Here is a 16,583-nt window from a genome sequence, read left to right as displayed (position 1 = left end):
AGAGGGTGGCATCATTTGTTATCTAAAAATTTACATGCCAGGCAAAGTCTTAGGCATCTTATATGCATGATCTCATTGCTCACAGCAGTTCTGTGACGTGAGTACTGTCATCCCGACAGTTTGGCTGTGGGGGTTGAGGCTCAAAGGTCGTGAGTGAATCTGCCCACATTGACACAGTAGTAGAACCAGCATTCAGTTCCAGGGCTTCTGACTCCAAAGTCTATACTCTTTCAACAGTAAGCCTTAAACTCACCTTCGTAGCTGGTGGACTTTGACATCTATTTTGGCTGCTGAGAGATTGTTTTTCACTTGGTTTCCACTTCTAAGCTTATGGCCAGAAGTGTGAGTGATACATAAATCTTATGTAACACAATTATGCAAGTCAGGGGTATGTCAGAAAGAAAAAGAGCCTCTCTGGAAGGCTTCTGCTAGGATCCCCAAGTCTCTACCCTGCAGATAATTAGCAGCTGCTCTGAAGAGGATTTACAGTGCTTCCCAAGCAATGAAGCCAGCTTCTTTAGGAGGAAAAAAGTGGTTCTAGAAAAAGATCATGGTCAAATGTTGCAATGGAGCCAAAAAGATAAGAACTTAAAATGTCTTTTGGTTTTGGCAGTATACACCCGCATTTTCATCCTTGCCTATTCTTCAAGGTCCAACCCAAATTCCACCTCCTGTCCACCAGCTGGGCAGGGACCTTCTCTCCAAGACCTGGGTTGACCTCTCCCCTGAGACCCTGCTCATTCTTTGCACAGCTGTTGGGCAAAATTGATTGGCAGGCCCAGGGAGACCACGTGGGGTGCTGGTTAAGGTTGTTAAGTTTGAGAGCCAGAGTGCGTGGGGTAGATGCCCAGGGGGCTATTTACTGGATATATGATCTTAGGGAAATTGCTTAACCTCTCTGTGCCTTTGTTTCCCCATTTGTAAAACAGGCGTGGTGATAATGCTTCCCTCATGAAATGAGGATTAGAAAAGTTAATGCCTAGAGCAGTGCCTAGCACATAGTGGGAATTCAGGCAGTGTCAGATGCTATTATCATTCTGTGTGTTTAATCTAGTAAATGAGTAAGCTCTGGTCAACTTCCCTGGGAACCCTACTTGCCTCCCTCTACTTCTAGGACTCTGGCATGAGCCATTTCAAATATCAAAATATCTTAAGCAAACTCAGCTCCAATAGTGACATTAACTTTTTGAGTGGCCTGCACTGTAGTATGTATGTGTGACATGTATATATGTTGTATGACACATACAACTTTACATATGTTAATCTAACTAAGTCCTACAAGGCAGGTACTATTACCATTACCACCTTACAAATGAGGAAATGGAGGCCCAGAGGATTAAACAACAGGCCTAAGATCGTGAAGCAAGGCCAGACTGAAGCCAGACCCTGGGTCCCCAAGGGTGGGCGTGGGCTCTCAGTTCCTCCCTGAGAGCATCTGGCAACCGTGAGGAGTTCTCCCCACATGCCAGGTGTCCTTGGAGACCGTGCCCGAATCTCACTGAATTTCCCAGCTCCCAGTTCAGCGGTGACTGTCACCTCTGTTTTTCAAAGAAGTTAAGCCATGGGCCCAGAGTCTCTAGCCTGGAAGTGGTGGAGCTGGCCACGTTTCCTTTGGCAAAGGCAGCTCCCCTGCCACCAGGCCACACACAGCTCTTTCCACGTGACAGAAGTTGTTACAACTCTTAATTAGACACCTCTGGGGTGTCACAGCCAGCCATGGCTGTCCCTCCATGCTGGTGCTCATTACTACCAGCACAGGTCTCTTCCTCCTAAGTGAGGTGACCTCAGGTTCCTCTTGCCCTGTAGGAGGTCTCGGGGGGCCCTTTGGGGTTCCACCAGCTGAGCCCGGCTTCTCCCCCAGAGGGTCTGAATCCATCTGCCCGGGGTTGTTTCCGAGGATGGAGGGAGAGTCTCTGCTTGGCGCAGTGGCTAGGCACAACTGATTGGCAGGCCCAGGAAGCTGCACCAAGTAGTGGTTTCTGGTGCAGGTTTAGACGCTGGAGCGCCCTCCTTGGCCCTCTGCCTTTCTTCTTCCATCCAGCAACTCTTTTATAAGATATTTTTGTTGTTTATTAGATATGAAGATAACATATCCATGTCATAAAAATTTTGAATAGTATGGAAATGTATAAGGTATAAAAGTGAACATTCGCCCTTTGATCCTCCTCCAAATCCCAGTCCCCAGAGGGGGCCAAGCATTGGCAATACTTGGTATGTCCTCCCACGCCCTTGTAGGAGCGCGCATATGCATATGTGTGTGTGCATGGTCTCTGCGACTTGGTTTCACTCAGCAATAAATCGTGGTCATCCTGCCGCGTCAGCACGTGTAGATCTACCTGTTTTCTAGACCAACTGTTTTCATGGCTGCTTCTCACACCATCATCTTGATTGCCCCTGAAAGGTCTCTTTGGGTGGATGTTTGATTTTTTCCCAAAGTTTTCATTATTACCGAAAATGCTTACGACAAATATCTTGAAAATTCACATCTTTGTTTACTTGGACAAATGTATCTGTAGAATAGGTTTCTAAAAGCAAGATTTCATTAAAGAAATATTTATTAAGCAACTACTATGTGCCATGCACTGAGGATTCCATAGCGAGTTAAAATTCCTGCCTTCATAGGAATTTTGCATTTTTACATTTTGATGGTGGTAGGGGATATAGACAATAAATAAAAAAGTAAATGTGGTAGGTTAGATGGTGGTAAGTATTTGGGAGGAAATCAGCAATAAGCGGTAAGGGAGTGAGGTGGGTGGCAGTTACGGATCCAGGTGGGATGATCTGGGAAGGCCTCATTTGGTGATTTGGAGCAAAAGTGGACAGGGAGTGAAAAATACACCAGGCGGGTAGCTGGGAAGAGCTAGGCAGCAAATACAAAGGCCCTGAGGCAGGAGCAGTCTTGGTGTGTTTGAGGACCAGCAAGGTCAACATGGCCAAAGAGAAGTAAGCAAGGAGGAAAGGGAGGGGATGGGACCAGCGAGATAATGGGAGTCAGATCATCAGTGGCCTTTGAGGCCATGGTGAGGACTTCAGATTTTACTCTGAGTCACATACTGTAAAGGATTCAGAGCAGGGGCCATTTGCAATCAAACATTCCTCCAATATTAGGTAAACATCTGATAAGTCCAGAGGCTGAAATGAGTTCCTGTACCCATGAGGTGCCCCTCCTCACTTTACGCTGGAGGTTGTTGAAGTTCAGAGAGGCTGAGTGATTTACTCAAGGACTCACAGCAGAACGTGCAGAGGCCCCTGTGTCTGGAGTCTGAGTTTTTTCATGAAGTGAGCTTTCCATGCATATGTCTTAACCTCCTAAGACCTACAGCTCCTTCACAGGGACACATGTACCCCACTAGCCAGAAGGATTCAGACCTGGGCTTGCTCTCAACAGTTACCACAACCCCCTGCCTGGAATCAGCATTCAGTAACTATGTGATGATGGGTGATTCAGCCTTTCTTTCTTCTGCCTGTCCTCTCTGGACCCTAACATCCATTACCCACATGCTGCCCTAGGCCCTTCCTGTCAGCTGAGGAGACCCCTTCCCTCTGAAGGTGCCATGATTTATATCAATTAAGTCCTTGTTTAACCAAAGCAACAATTGCTTATGAAGGGGATCAGCAGAAGGAGACCCATGGTCTCACACCCATGTGTAATGAGGCCGTGCATTTTGATGAGGATGGCCTGGGTACTTGGGGAGCATGCTGGTGGCAAATGGCAGGTGGCTGGGGAGGAGTGACTTTTATGTGCAGGAGCTCCGTTCTATATCGTCTGAGCTATTTATTACCTACAGCAAGCCGCTTCGTGTAAGATGCAGCAGGCATGGGGCCAGCGGGGAGCCCAGGGAAGTATGGGGGGCAGCGTAATGCTCCTCCACCTTTTCCCCCAGATCATTCTGAACTTCACATCCATGGACCTGTACCGCAGCCGCCTGTGCTGGTACGACTACGTGGAGGTTCGAGATGGCTTCTGGAGGAAGGCACCCCTCCGAGGTAATGCAGTGACCCTGCCCGGCAGCTGACTTCTCAGAAGGGCTCGCACCACCCTCTCCTCATGCTCCCCCAGGACCCGATGCTTGGCCAAGGGCAAAGCCCTGGTGCGGGCACCAGGACTCTGCAGTTATGCCTAGCTTGTTCAGTGGGTCACTCTGGGCAAGTCTCTTCCCCACCCGGACCTCAGGGTCCTCGCTGGGGGCTTCGGGCCCCTCAGTTGGTGGCTGACTGTGTACGGGCGGGAGGAGTCAGACAAGCTGACAGAGGCAGACGGACAGGCGCAGCTGCCCAGCTCCAAGCTCTCTTCCCCATCTGGGCAATTGTAGAGGCTCCTGTTCTCTGTCTACACGGTCGGCTTGAGAGGGCCCACCGTGCAGCCTGGTGCACCACGGAGGGCTGTCTAGCCGGCACAGTGGCCCAGACATGTTTGCACAGATGCTTCGTCCCTGGTCATGGGGGGATGAGTCAGTAGGGGGTTCAGACCCACAGGATTAAGGGACACAGAGTTAGGGTCAAGAGAGTATTTGCTGCAAGCCTGAGGAGTTGTATAAATTCTCCTTCCCCAATCTGGACAGCAACCTCAAGATTGCTCATGACCATGAGAACCTTTGTCCCACAGCCTGCGCCTGAAGCAGGCTGATGAATCCTTGCTCACGCTCTTTTCTCCCCCCATCAGTTTCTGATACGGGAATATTTCTCATTAGTCACCCAAAGCAGCTGCCATTACGACACTTCCTCCTGCAGACGTGTTAGTGTTTCCAAGATTGCAGTTTCTTTTTCATAACTTACATTCCTACGTCCGTACCCTCTGTCCCTTGCTGAAACTTGGGACACACCCAATCTCATTAGGAATATACAAATCATCCATAGTTGATTTTTGACTGCAAAGGATTGTACAGATGGCCAGCCTCATCAGCTTATGTGGATTCTTGTTGGGTTTTTATTTCAAAGGGGACATTTTCTGATCCCATCTCCAGATTCTGGGATTTATCTGAGGCCCTGTGGCATCCTCAGCATTTGAGCAAATGAAACCATTTTGTAATATACAAAGAAAACTGTGTGGGTCTTCATTATGAAGTGTTTGCATGGAGATAAATAAGAAAATATAGATAATGATGGTAATATGCTCTTTTAAAAACACAAAATACCCACACATTTGGTTATTGTGAGAAGCCCCCTTTTCCCCCAGAAGCAGACTCTTATTCTAGCCCTCAAGTACAGGAAATCCTTCAGAGGTGGTCTCTGGTTCTTCTGGTTCTTCAATCCGAGCTAGACCTTGGGCCAGAGGTGGGCCGGCTGGAGGGCATGTGGTCTTGGGAATGTATGCCCAGTGCAGGCCCAGGCCAGAGCCCCCAGTGCCCTGGGGAGCTGGGGTGGCTTCCTGGAGGTACAGCCCTGGTGTGAGAAGGGCAGAGGACCTCACTTCAGGCCTCACTGCCCTTCTGTCCATGCTGTCTGTGTAGGCCGCTTCTGTGGGGCCAAACTCCCCGAGCCAATCGTCTCCACTGACAGCCGCCTCTGGGTTGAATTCCGCAGCAGCAGCAACTGGGTTGGGAAGGGCTTCTTTGCGGTCTATGAAGGTACTGAGGAAGGAGGGAGGGGGAGAGTCCTGGGCATCCGAGAACCACTGGCTCCTGGCTCCCCAGGGAAGGCCGAGGGCCCACGAGGGAGGAACCCTGGTGGGACTGGCCAGGGCGGGCACTGAGAGGGGGGACATGGGAAGGGCTGGAGGAGCAAGAAGGACTCCAGAGCCGGGAAAAGCCTTCTGATATCCCCCTTTCCCACATTACCTTGTGTCCCCAAAGCCATCTGTGGGGGAGACGTCAAAAAAGATAACGGGCACATCCAGTCACCCAATTACCCAGATGACTACCGGCCCAGCAAAGTCTGCATCTGGCGGATCCAGGTGTCTGAGGGCTTCCACGTGGGCCTCACCTTCCAGTCCTTCGAGGTAGGTCAGTCCACCAGGATCCAACCCTTTAGTGACAGCCTACCTGTCCGTGGGTTCTGGGTGCCAGGTCCTCCACCTGCTGATCGAGCCTCCACCCCCAGATTGAGAGGCATGACAGCTGTGCCTATGACTACCTGGAGGTGCGTGACGGGCACAGTGAGACTAGCACCCTCATCGGGCGCTACTGTGGCTACGAGAAGCCGGATGACATCAAGAGCACGTCCAGCCGCCTCTGGCTCAAGTTCGTCTCTGACGGGTCCATTAACAAAGCCGGCTTTGCTGTCAACTTTTTCAAAGGTGCCTCCTTCCCATCCCCCCACCCCACCTACCCCTGGACAATCCTTCTCCTTCATTCCTTCTCTTTATATTTTAAATTGTATTTGATTGTGGTAAGAATGCTCAGCATGAGGTCTGCCCTCTGCACACATTTGTGAGTGTACAATGCAGCATTACTGACCCAGGCGCAAGTTGGTACAGCGGATCCCTAGAGCTTATTCATCTTGCTTGACTGAAACTTCAAGCCGTTGATTAGTGACTCCCCATCTTCCCCTCCCCAGTCCCTGGCAATCACTATTCCACTCTTTATTTCTATGAACTTGACAATTTTCAACACCTCATTTAAGTGGGATCATGCAGTATTTGTCCTCTGTCACTGGCTTATTTTACTTAACATAATGTCTTTAAGATTCATCCATGCTGTCACATATGGCAGATTTCCTTCTTTTTTAAGGCCGAGTAGTTGTCCATTGTCTGTATGTATCACATTTTTTAATTGGAGAATAATTGGCATGCAATCTTGTATTCATTTCAGGTGTACAACATAGTGATTTGGTATTTATATATATTAAGAAATGGTCACCACAGTAAGTCTAGTTACCATTTGTCACCATGTAAAGTTGTTATAATATTATTAACTATATTCCCCATGCTGCATACATTATGTCCCCTTGTCTTATTTATTTTACAACTGGAAGATTGTGCCTCTTAATCCCCTTTGCCTATTTCATCCATGCCCCCAGCCCCTCCCTTCTGGCAACCACCAATTTGTTCTCTGTATTTATTAGTTTGTTTTTATTTTGTTTTGTTTGTTCATTTTGTTTTTTAGATTCCACATATAAGTGAAGTCTTACAGTATTTGTCTTTCTCTTTCTGACTTATTTCACTTAGCATAATACCCTCTAGGTCCATCCATGTTGTTGCAAATGGCAAGATTTTCTTCTGTTTTATGACTGAGTAATATTCCATTGTATATGTACCACATATTCTTTATCCATTCATCCTTTGATGGGCACTTAGGCTGCCTCCATATCTTGGCTATTATAAATAATGCTTTGATAAACATAGGAGTGCATATGTCTTTTTAAATTAGTGTTTCCATTTCATTTACTTTAGATAAATACTTAGGAGTAAAATTAATTGTTGGATCATATGGTAGGTCTGTTTTAAAGTTTTTGAGGAACCTCCATACCGTTTCCCATCATGGCTGCACCAATTTACATTCTTACCAACAGTGCACAATGGTTCCCTTTTCTTCACATCCTTACTAACACTTGTTATTTCTTGTCTTTTTGATAGTGGCCATTCTGACAGGTGTGAGGTGATATCTTGTGATTTTAATTTGCATTTCCCTAATGATTAGTGATGCTGAGCATCTTGTCATGTGTCTGTTGTCCATTTTTAATGTTTCCTTTGGAAAAAAAGTCTCCAGGTATTTTGCCCACTTTTAGTCAATTAGTTTTTTTGATATTGAGTTAAAATTCAAATCAGTTTTTTTATATTGAGTCCTTTATGTATTTTGGATGTTAACCAAAATTGCAAATACCTTCCTCCCATTCAGTAGGTTGTCTTTTTGTTTTGTCGATGGTTTCCTTCACTGGGCAAAGGCTTTTTAGTTTTATGTAGTCCCACTTGTTTTTATTTCTGTTTTTGTTACCTTACCTGAGGAGGCAGAGCCGAGAAAATATTGCTAAGACTAATGTCAAAGAGCTTTTACTACTTATGTTTTTTTCTAGGAGTTTTATGATTTCAGATCTTATATTTAAATCTTTAATTCATTTTGAGTTTATTTTTGTGTGTGGTATGAGATAGTGGCTAATTTTTTTTCTTCTGCATGTGACTGTCCAGTTTTCTCAACACCATTTATTGAAGAGACTGTCTTTTTTCCCATTGTATATTCCTGTCTCCTTTGTCATAGATTAATTGACCAGATAAGTATGAGTTTATTTCCAGGCTTTCCATTCTGTTCCATTGGTCTGTGTGTCTATTATTGTGCCAGTACCATACTGTTTTGATTACAATAGCTTTGTAGTATAGTTTGAATTAGGACATGTGATACCTCCAGCTTTGTTTTTCTTTCTCAAGATTATTTTGGCTATTCAGGGTCTTTTGTGGTTCCAAACATTTTCAGATAATTTATTCTAGTTCTGTGAAAAATGCCATTGGTATTTTTATAGGGATTGCATTGAATCTGTAGGTTGCCTTGCTTAGTATGGACATTTTAACAATATTAATTCTTCCAATTCTATATCACGTTTTCTTTATCCTCATCCATTGATGGACATTTAGGCTGTTTCTACATCTTGGCTCTTGTGAATACTGCTGTGATCACTTCTTCTTCACTCACCCATTCAACACAGGGACTCTTGGAGGGGTGCATAGACCCTGGTGCCCTGCCCTTGAGTTTAAGGCTCAGCTGAGGAGAAAAGGGCAATCCCACTGAAAAACTGTGTACCTCTTTGAGTAAATGACAAGCTTGTGTAAAAGCAGCTGACACATGGTAGGTGCTCAACTATGAGTTGAAATAACAAGTCAGGATTTGCCTAGAAATCTGAAAGTTTGCACAGAAGAAATGCTGATGAGGCATAGAGGCAGGAAGTGCCATAGAAGCTTAGGGAGGAAGCAAGGCAGCATGGATTTTTTTTTTTTTCACCAAAGTAACCTTGGGCAGGGCATGCTGCCTGAACCTCATTTCCTCATCAGTGAAATGGGGATAGTAATCGTGTCTCCGTCTTCGGTTTCATGTGAGGACTGAAGGAGAAATGAAGGAGTAGTACTTAGCCAGGAACAGCACACAGGAGGCACCCGTAAATGGTGGTGCCACCAACCCAGCCAGTACGGTTGGAAGGAAGGCTCTGTGGGGTCCACCTGTCCCCTCCTTCAGGTCACTACCTGTCCCTTTGGGCTCTCACAGGTGGCATCCCCTGGGGACCAAGTGGGGTTCTGAGCAGCAGCAGAGGGCCGGGTGGGCCACAGCCTTAGAACTGGGTGGCTCACAGCTGAGTAATCCCCACGCATGGGCGTGGGGGTGGTCGCGGGACCCTGGGCTTGACTCTCCACCAGGGGATAGGAGGAGGGACTCGGGGCCTGGCCTGGAAACCGCTGATGCCCTTTCCTTCCAACCGGCAGAGGTGGACGAGTGCTCGCGGCCCAACCGCGGCGGCTGTGAGCAGCGGTGCCTCAATACCCTGGGCAGCTACAAGTGCAGCTGTGACCCTGGGTACGAGCTGGCCCCCGACAAGCGCCGCTGCGAGGGTGAGCCCCCCCAGCCGCCCTCACCCCTGTTCCCTCCCCAACCCCAAATGCTCCAGCCGAGATCTCCTTTGCCCAGGGAAGCTAGGATTGCCCGGCACCTCCTTTGACTCCTGGATGGGGTGTGTGCCTATCATGGCCCCGGAGCACACGGTGATGCACTCTGCCATTTCCTTTCCTTCTTATTCTCCTTAAATGCTGATCTTGATCTGCTGTTGATTTCATCACCCACCATAAGGTCATGACCGACAGTTTGGAGACCACTGTTCTCAGAGAGGCACTGAGTTTCAGCCTGTCCCCAAACCTTTCTGCTTAGATGCCGGGGCAAGCACCCTCTGGCTGGCTGGTCCTGTGCAGGCTGACTCCCTGTGGCCTCTCTCTCTGCTCCGCTCTGAGTGGCTCCCTCTCCAGGCATCCGTCCACTGCCATGCCACCTTCCCTGAGGCCCTCACTTGCTCTGTCCCTCTCGACAGATGCCCTGGTTCATTCTCTCAAAGAGAAAACAGAATTGGCCCCACATATGGCTCCCCAACTTCTCATGCTCTGAAGATAGCCCCTCACCTCCTTCCCTTCCCACCCTGAGAGACCACACACTAGCCCCAGGGCTGCAGGGGTCCACAAATCCCCTTACCCCCCTTAATGCACCAGCCCACATATCCTGCCCCTCCCTGGAGCAGGCCTCCTGGCGGGTGATGCCTCCTCCGTCTCCCTCCAGCTGCCTGTGGCGGATTCCTCACCAAGCTCAATGGCTCCATCACCAGCCCGGGCTGGCCCAAGGAGTACCCTCCCAACAAAAACTGCATCTGGCAGTTGGTGGCCCCCACCCAGTACCGCATCTCCCTGCAGTTCGACTTCTTTGAGACCGAGGGCAATGACGTAAGTGCCCGCTGGGGCTGAGGCCATGAGGAAAGTGTGAGGCATGTTAGCTCAGCCTGGTACCTGCTTCCTACCCTTTGGAAGAAGATCTCAAGGAGGAGAGGCTGCTTCTGCCTCAGCGAAGCAGGGGAGGATCAGGAAGGAGGGCCTTGAAGGCCAGGGAGCAGGTGGGAAATGAAGGACATGGAGTAGGGAGGCCTGTGGGGCCAGGCAGGTTTGAGGCTTGTGTGGGAAGTGCAGGAGGATCCCATGGGGGCAGGGATGGCACCTCTTGGAGGTTAGATTTTTGTAGAGCAGGTGACTAAAGGCAAAAGACCCTTAGAACAGGGAGCCTCCCCAGGCAGGGATGGTCAGGAGAGGCTTCCTGGCAGAGGTGTGCTGGAATTGCACTGCCCTGCAGGTGTGCAAGTATGACTTCGTGGAGGTGCGCAGTGGACTCACAGCCGACTCCAAGCTGCATGGCAAGTTCTGTGGCTCTGAGAAGCCCGAGGTCATCACCTCCCAGTACAACAACATGCGTGTAGAGTTCAAGTCTGACAACACAGTGTCTAAAAAGGGCTTCAAGGCCCACTTCTTCTCAGGTAATCTCAAAACTCCCCAGCTCTGAGCCCACCTCCCCTTCTCCCTGCCATTGCAACTCTGCACCCCCCAGCCTTCCCTGGGGCCGGCTGGGAGGGCTGTCCCCTGCTCCCCCCACTAAGCCTCCACTGCCAGGCCAGCCCCTGCATACTGAAGCCCCAGTATTCCTGAGCTCTCTGGGCAGTAGGGGAGCCAGCTTGAGGCTGGGCAGGACCTGGCATTCAGAAATGAAGGGAGAGGGCATCAGGAGCAGTGACAGCCGAGGCCTGAGAGAGGGCGGGCCCTGGGGGCAGGGAGTTCAGCAAGGTCGGGAAACATGAGGTGCCTGTTTGCATTGGACCGTGTGGGCCAGATGATCTGGCAGCAGCTGGATCTCTAACAGACCCTACGCATGCCAAGTGGGTTAATGCCAGGCCTTCAGGAAAGATGGCAATGAGCCTCCCTCCCTTCAGCACCAAAGCCTCCCCTCCCCCTTGGCCTGGCCTGGGTTGGGGACTCAGATCCAACCAGCTGCCCCGTGTAAGACTTCAGGTTGAGGCCTTTGATCCCATCTCTGGGTGGTCTGAATAGCAGTCAGCAGCCCCCAGCCCAGTCTCTCTAAGAAGAACCTCCAGGGTCCCAGGAGACCTCTCTCCTGCTCGCCTGGAGATAGGGTGGGAAGTGGCTGTGGTCTTCCAGTGGCAGTAGGACCCAGGACACAGGCAGTGCAGGGTGGGAGCCCCTGGAATGGAGCGTGGGGGAGAGTGGGAGGCCAGTGGGCTTCCTAGAGCAGACTGTTCTGTTGGGGAGTGGCCCAGGGATCCTCAGCCCCCGCACGCCTGGTGGGCTGGGTGTGGGAGGGCAGGAAGACAGGAAGCCCACGGCCGAGTCCACGCTGCCTTCCTTCTCCCCTCCTTTGCCCAGGGTCCTGCATCCTCAAGCCCCCTATGCGGCCGCCCTGCACCCCTGCCTGCCCCATCGGGATGCCATGCACTGCCCCCGGGCACTGGTTCCCTGCTTGGCGCCGCCAACTACCCTGCTCTGCTTAACGTGCCCCACAGCCCCTGCCCCCTTGCTTGCTGAGACCCTACTCTTGCCATGCGAGTCCCCTTATTCCCTGTGCCCGCCTAGAACCAACAAGGTGCTCACCAGAGGGCCACGGGGACCTAACACCCAATCAGGTGGGCTCGACCCGGGACACCATTACCTGCTTACTCTTGTCTCTTTCTGCCCTTCTGTTGCTCCAGTCTTGGAGGGGGAGGAGGGCTGACATCACATCTGTCAGGCCTAAAGCCCACGGCTCTCCACCCACAATTACTGCCCTGCCCTGGCATGACACTGTGCCCATCCCCCAGACCTGCACAGAGACGCACCCACACATGCACACCGCACACATGCCCTACCCTGCTGCACACGACACCTGCAGAGGGCCCTCACTGGGGGCATCAAGGTCCAGCCCTCAGGGCATGGGGCATCTGACTCTGGCCCCCCAGGAGGGGGGCTCTTTGGACTTTTGGGACACCCTGCGAGGACACCCTAAGCCAAGGAGGAGAAGAAAAAGCCTGAGGACCTTCAGTCTGACCCCAGCCACCTTCCGGGGCATTGGGCACTGGAGGGTGAGTGCCATCTCCTTGTCCGGGCCCATGCCCACCCCCCTGCTCCTGCCCCGCCTGCAGCCTGCTCCCCTGGCTCTAAGGTGAGGCTGCCCACTCATACCCGACCTGTGTCAGAGCCCTGCCCTGGGACCCTGCAGCAGGCCTTCCTCTCACTCGTTCATCCAGCCACCCACTACCCATCCACCTACTCACGGAGCAAGCACTTCTTTGACCCCTACTACATGCCAGGCACTGCACTAGGAATTTGGGGTCAAAACATTTCAGGGAATCTTAGCTTAGTCTATGAGCTGAGACCCCTGCAGCTCCCAGCAGTCACCATTGAATTCCTCAGTGAACCCCAGGATGGGTTGTAGAGCTCCCCTCAGCCCCACTTTCCTGCAGGGCTACTGCCAAGGCAACTTTCATGGGGCCCTCAGGCAGGGGCCCCTAACTGAGAAGGAGCCCTGGGGAAGGGACTTGGGGATTGTACTTTTTGGCCAGTGTTCCTGCGGACCCCAGGGGTTCTGTTCCACCTGAGAATGCATGGGAGAAGCAGGGTCTTCAGGGAGCCAGTGCCCCAGCCCTTAGGCCCCTCTCCTGATGGTCACCAGGACAGGTCCCCTGCTTCTCACAGACCCCACCTACCATTTGAATGCCAGCAGGCATCCTTCTATCTCATGGTGCACCTCTGGAGATCTAGCTATCCCTTTGAGCCATACATTTCCCCTGAATCCTGCCTCTGCCAGGCACACAATCTCCAAGCCCCCAGACCAGAGAGTATGTGAGTGTGACACATACATGCCTGTAACCATGTATTTCTCTGTCAGCGTATATGTTCTGTGTTCATGGGAGTGTGCATGTGCAGGCTGACCCGAGTGTGAGCAGCAGCACGTGTGAGCACGCTGGAGTCCACAGGTCTGCTGCTGAGCCTGTGGTCTCTGCATTTATGTGTCTTTGTACCTGTGTACGATCTCCCAAGTACCTGCATGTGCAGCTGGGCCTGTGTGTGTACTGTGTGTGCTTTCTCACACACATGCAGGAGTGAGCAAGTACTGCACGTGTGCACAGTTGGGTGGATGGCTGATAACTGTGAATGCATGTGGTATCTGAGTGTCTGCCCATGTAGTTGTGTCTGTGGGGGGTGGGGTAACCTGTGCACATGTATGTGTATACCTGTGGGTCAACATCTGTGCTGCCATATTGGGTGACAGTACATCCTTGAGGGGGTCCTGTGTCTGTGGATGTGTTGGTACTAGTGTGTGTCTAACACACACTATAGCTGCAACAGCCAGAATGAGGGATTGGAGCTCTCCAGTAGGCCCCCTCCTTCTGCCAGCGTGGGCCTCACGCACCCTGCGGGCCTTCTCCTGCTGCAGGCTTCCGCCCGCTCCCATGGCTGTGCCTCTCTCCACATGCTGCCCACTTGGCCTGGCTGTGCAGACCTGGCCGTCCTGCATGTGTGCCCCTGCTGCCTTCCCGCCCTGCCCGTGGATCTGCCTCCTAGGCCTAGGCCTGGTGTTCACGGCTTTCCCTCCCTGGTCCCTGCCCTCCACCCCCACCCCTCGGTCCCTTTTCTCCTTCTTTCTCTCGTTTCAGAAAAGAGGCCGGCTCTGCAGCCCCCTCGGGGACGCCCCCACCAGCTCAAATTTCGAGTGCAGAAAAGAAACCGGACCCCCCAGTGAGGCCTGCCTGGCCTCCCGGACCCTTTGTTACTCAGGAACCTCACCTTGGACAGAAGGGGATGGGGGCTTCAGTGCCCGCCCACCCACCACCTCCGCTCTGCCATTCCGGCCCAGGCCTGCCTCCCTCTGGCCGGACAGAACTGGTGCTCTCCTCTTCCTGGCCCCGCACGTGGACAGGGGCCTTCCCCACCCTCACCCCTCCCATTTTGATGGTGTCTGTGACATTTCCTGTTGTGAAGTAAAAGAGGGACCCCTGTGTCCTGCTCCTTTCTCTTGCAGTCTGCTTGTCCGTGTGTCTGTTTTTCCACTGTCCGTCTGTCCAGTAAGCAGGTAATGGTAGAGGGTCCCATGCTGGTCAGCTCCAGACCCCAGGCCTCCCTCCGCAGCACTCCTACCTTCTCTCCCCACAGCTGGGCCCCGCTCGGCCGGCTCCGCTTGATGCACTGCCCTGGACCCCATCACTGCCTGGACCCCATTACTGCCTTTGCTCTCTCCCCGGCCAGCCCCCTGGGAGGAAGCCCCACCAGGCCTCCCACTGCCCCTGGGGTGACCAGCCAGCCTCAGCCCTGCACAGACCCGAATCCGCCCTTGCTTGCTCCCCTGCAGACAAGGACGAATGCTCCAAGGACAACGGTGGCTGCCAGCAAGACTGTATCAACACCTTCGGCAGCTATGAGTGCCAGTGTCGCAGCGGCTTTGTCCTCCATGACAACAAGCATGACTGCAAGGAAGGTAGGTGCTCCCCAGGCTACACAGGGGCCCTCCTGGCACCTCGGCTACCCACCGGGTATACAGAGGAGGGCCTTCTGCCCATCGGTCCTTCTTTAGACTCCAGGTGCTGAGAGACCTCAGAGGGCACTTCCTTCCGACCCCTTCCTGGTGCATAGAGCCCCTCACACACCAGCAGCATCCAAGCCACACACACCCCTGGTCTCTCCTTGTACTTGTGAGGAGAGGAGGAGCTCACAGCTGCCCTCAGCTCTGTTTTTAGGCAATTCTGATGATTAGCAAATCCATGTCCAAGTCTTTCCCTTTGTAACACCTTCCTGGGGCAGAGAGGCAAGATGGCACAGAGGTTAAGAGCATATACTCTGGAGCTGCTTAGCTAGCTGTGCACTCTTGAGCAGCTGTCTTCCTCTCTCTGCACCTTGGTTAGCTCTGTGTAACAGCACCCACCACACAGGGCATGGGCTGCTGCAGAGTGCTTGGGCAGCACCTGGCTCAGAGTGAGCACTGTCATGGAGGTCACCATTATTGGTCACATTGCTGACCCGGGACACTCTGAATGGGGCTGCTGCCTCCCTGACACTGAAGCCCTGCAGATATTTGAAACCCTCCTATCATCGCCGATAGCATCTGATATCTCACTGGACACGATACAGCACTGGCCTGTTCCTGGTTGTTGTTCCCTCGCAGCCCCTGCCTGCTGAGGGTGTAAGGGCCCCAGCACAACGCAGATGTGCCTCCGCCACTGCATGTCTTTGGGACGATGGATGAGGCACTTCACCTCCCCGAGCTTTAGAGATGATTAAAAAAATGGTACCTACTTTGCAGGGTACTAAGCCTTATAGATCTTGCTTTACTTAGCACAGTGCCTGGTGAACACCTATTCTCAACATTGTTAAGTGGACAACCAAGGTATAAATAAATAAACCGCTGGCCAGAGTGAACAGAACTGATGCACTTGTCCGTGACCCAACAGACTCTCAAGGGCTTCCAACCCGATCACTTCAGCCTCTCCACACACGGAGCTCCTGACTCATGTCACCTGCAGGTCTTTTAGCTAACAGGGACCTTATTCTGCCATTGTCTAAACTGTGTCCCATCTCTGTACTCCATGAAAAGAAGAGCTAAAGAACCCTCAACCTCAGCATCAAGATAGCCAGGGTATGGGTGAAACTCCCTGGGAAGATGGTCTGTTCATAGCTCCGATTCACTTTAGGAGCACGCACCGCTCAGGTGATAGGCCAATGACGAATCAGTCAGCATCCCCTGAAGCCCCGCGGAGGCTACAGCACCGTGCAGAGCCCTGCAGCGGATTCCAGAGAGGAGCCCCTCTGCTCCCACGGAGACTGCGGTCTAGCTGGGGAGAGAAGCGAGAGGGCATGGAAGTCCAGTGTAGACATAGGAGAGGGCAGCGAGTGTGGCCCTGGGAAACCACAGATGGGTAATGGAAACAGCCCACAAGTTAGATGTGTAGGGCCATGAGCTCTGCCTCCCTCCCCTGGGGCCGCTGAGCAGCCTTCCGGGCCACTGCCCCTCTCTGGGACTCGGGGCTGTGTGTTCATCCCATGAGCCTGGGACTGGAGGCACAGCTGTGCGGCCTGTGCCCCGCCCCTCTTCCCAGACTAGTAGTGCACTGGCTGCCCCAGTTCCCTCAGGGACCTGTCACACTGGAGAATAATG

The 16,583-nt window shown here is 52.0% G+C and overlaps 1 protein-coding gene across 6 annotated transcripts in view; it reads left to right on the top strand.

Moving 5' to 3' along the window:
• BMP1 (bone morphogenetic protein 1) overlaps positions 1-16,583 on the top strand; it is a 39,165-nt gene that overhangs the window by 16,168 nt on the left and 6,414 nt on the right. For 2 of the 6 annotated variants that reach the window (XR_008992788.1, XM_057489316.1), the window contains exons 9-18: positions 3,885-3,987; positions 5,451-5,567; positions 5,793-5,938; positions 6,040-6,235; positions 9,344-9,469; positions 10,182-10,342; positions 10,743-10,923; positions 12,032-12,081; positions 12,394-12,516; positions 14,784-14,909. Coding sequence is in view for 5 of the 6 variants with exons in the window: in XM_057489316.1 (XP_057345299.1) it covers positions 3,885-3,987; positions 5,451-5,567; positions 5,793-5,938; positions 6,040-6,235; positions 9,344-9,469; positions 10,182-10,342; positions 10,743-10,923; positions 12,032-12,081; positions 12,394-12,516; positions 14,784-14,909 (1,329 nt within the window). In the remaining variant the exon portion in view is untranslated. Of the gene's footprint in view, positions 1-3,884; positions 3,988-5,450; positions 5,568-5,792; positions 5,939-6,039; positions 6,236-9,343; positions 9,470-10,181; positions 10,343-10,742; positions 10,924-12,031; positions 12,082-12,393; positions 12,517-14,091; positions 14,735-14,783; positions 14,910-16,583 lie in introns of those variants that run through there. The other 4 variants (XM_057489261.1, XM_036888909.2, XM_036888914.2 and 1 more) reach the window with 3 other exon arrangements.

This window comes from Manis pentadactyla, chromosome 1 (genome assembly GCF_030020395.1).
Source record: "Manis pentadactyla isolate mManPen7 chromosome 1, mManPen7.hap1, whole genome shotgun sequence".
Lineage (NCBI taxonomy): Eukaryota > Metazoa > Chordata > Mammalia > Pholidota > Manidae > Manis > Manis pentadactyla.
Note: the sequence above shows the minus strand (reverse complement) of the source record. Positions and strands in the feature narration are given on the sequence as shown.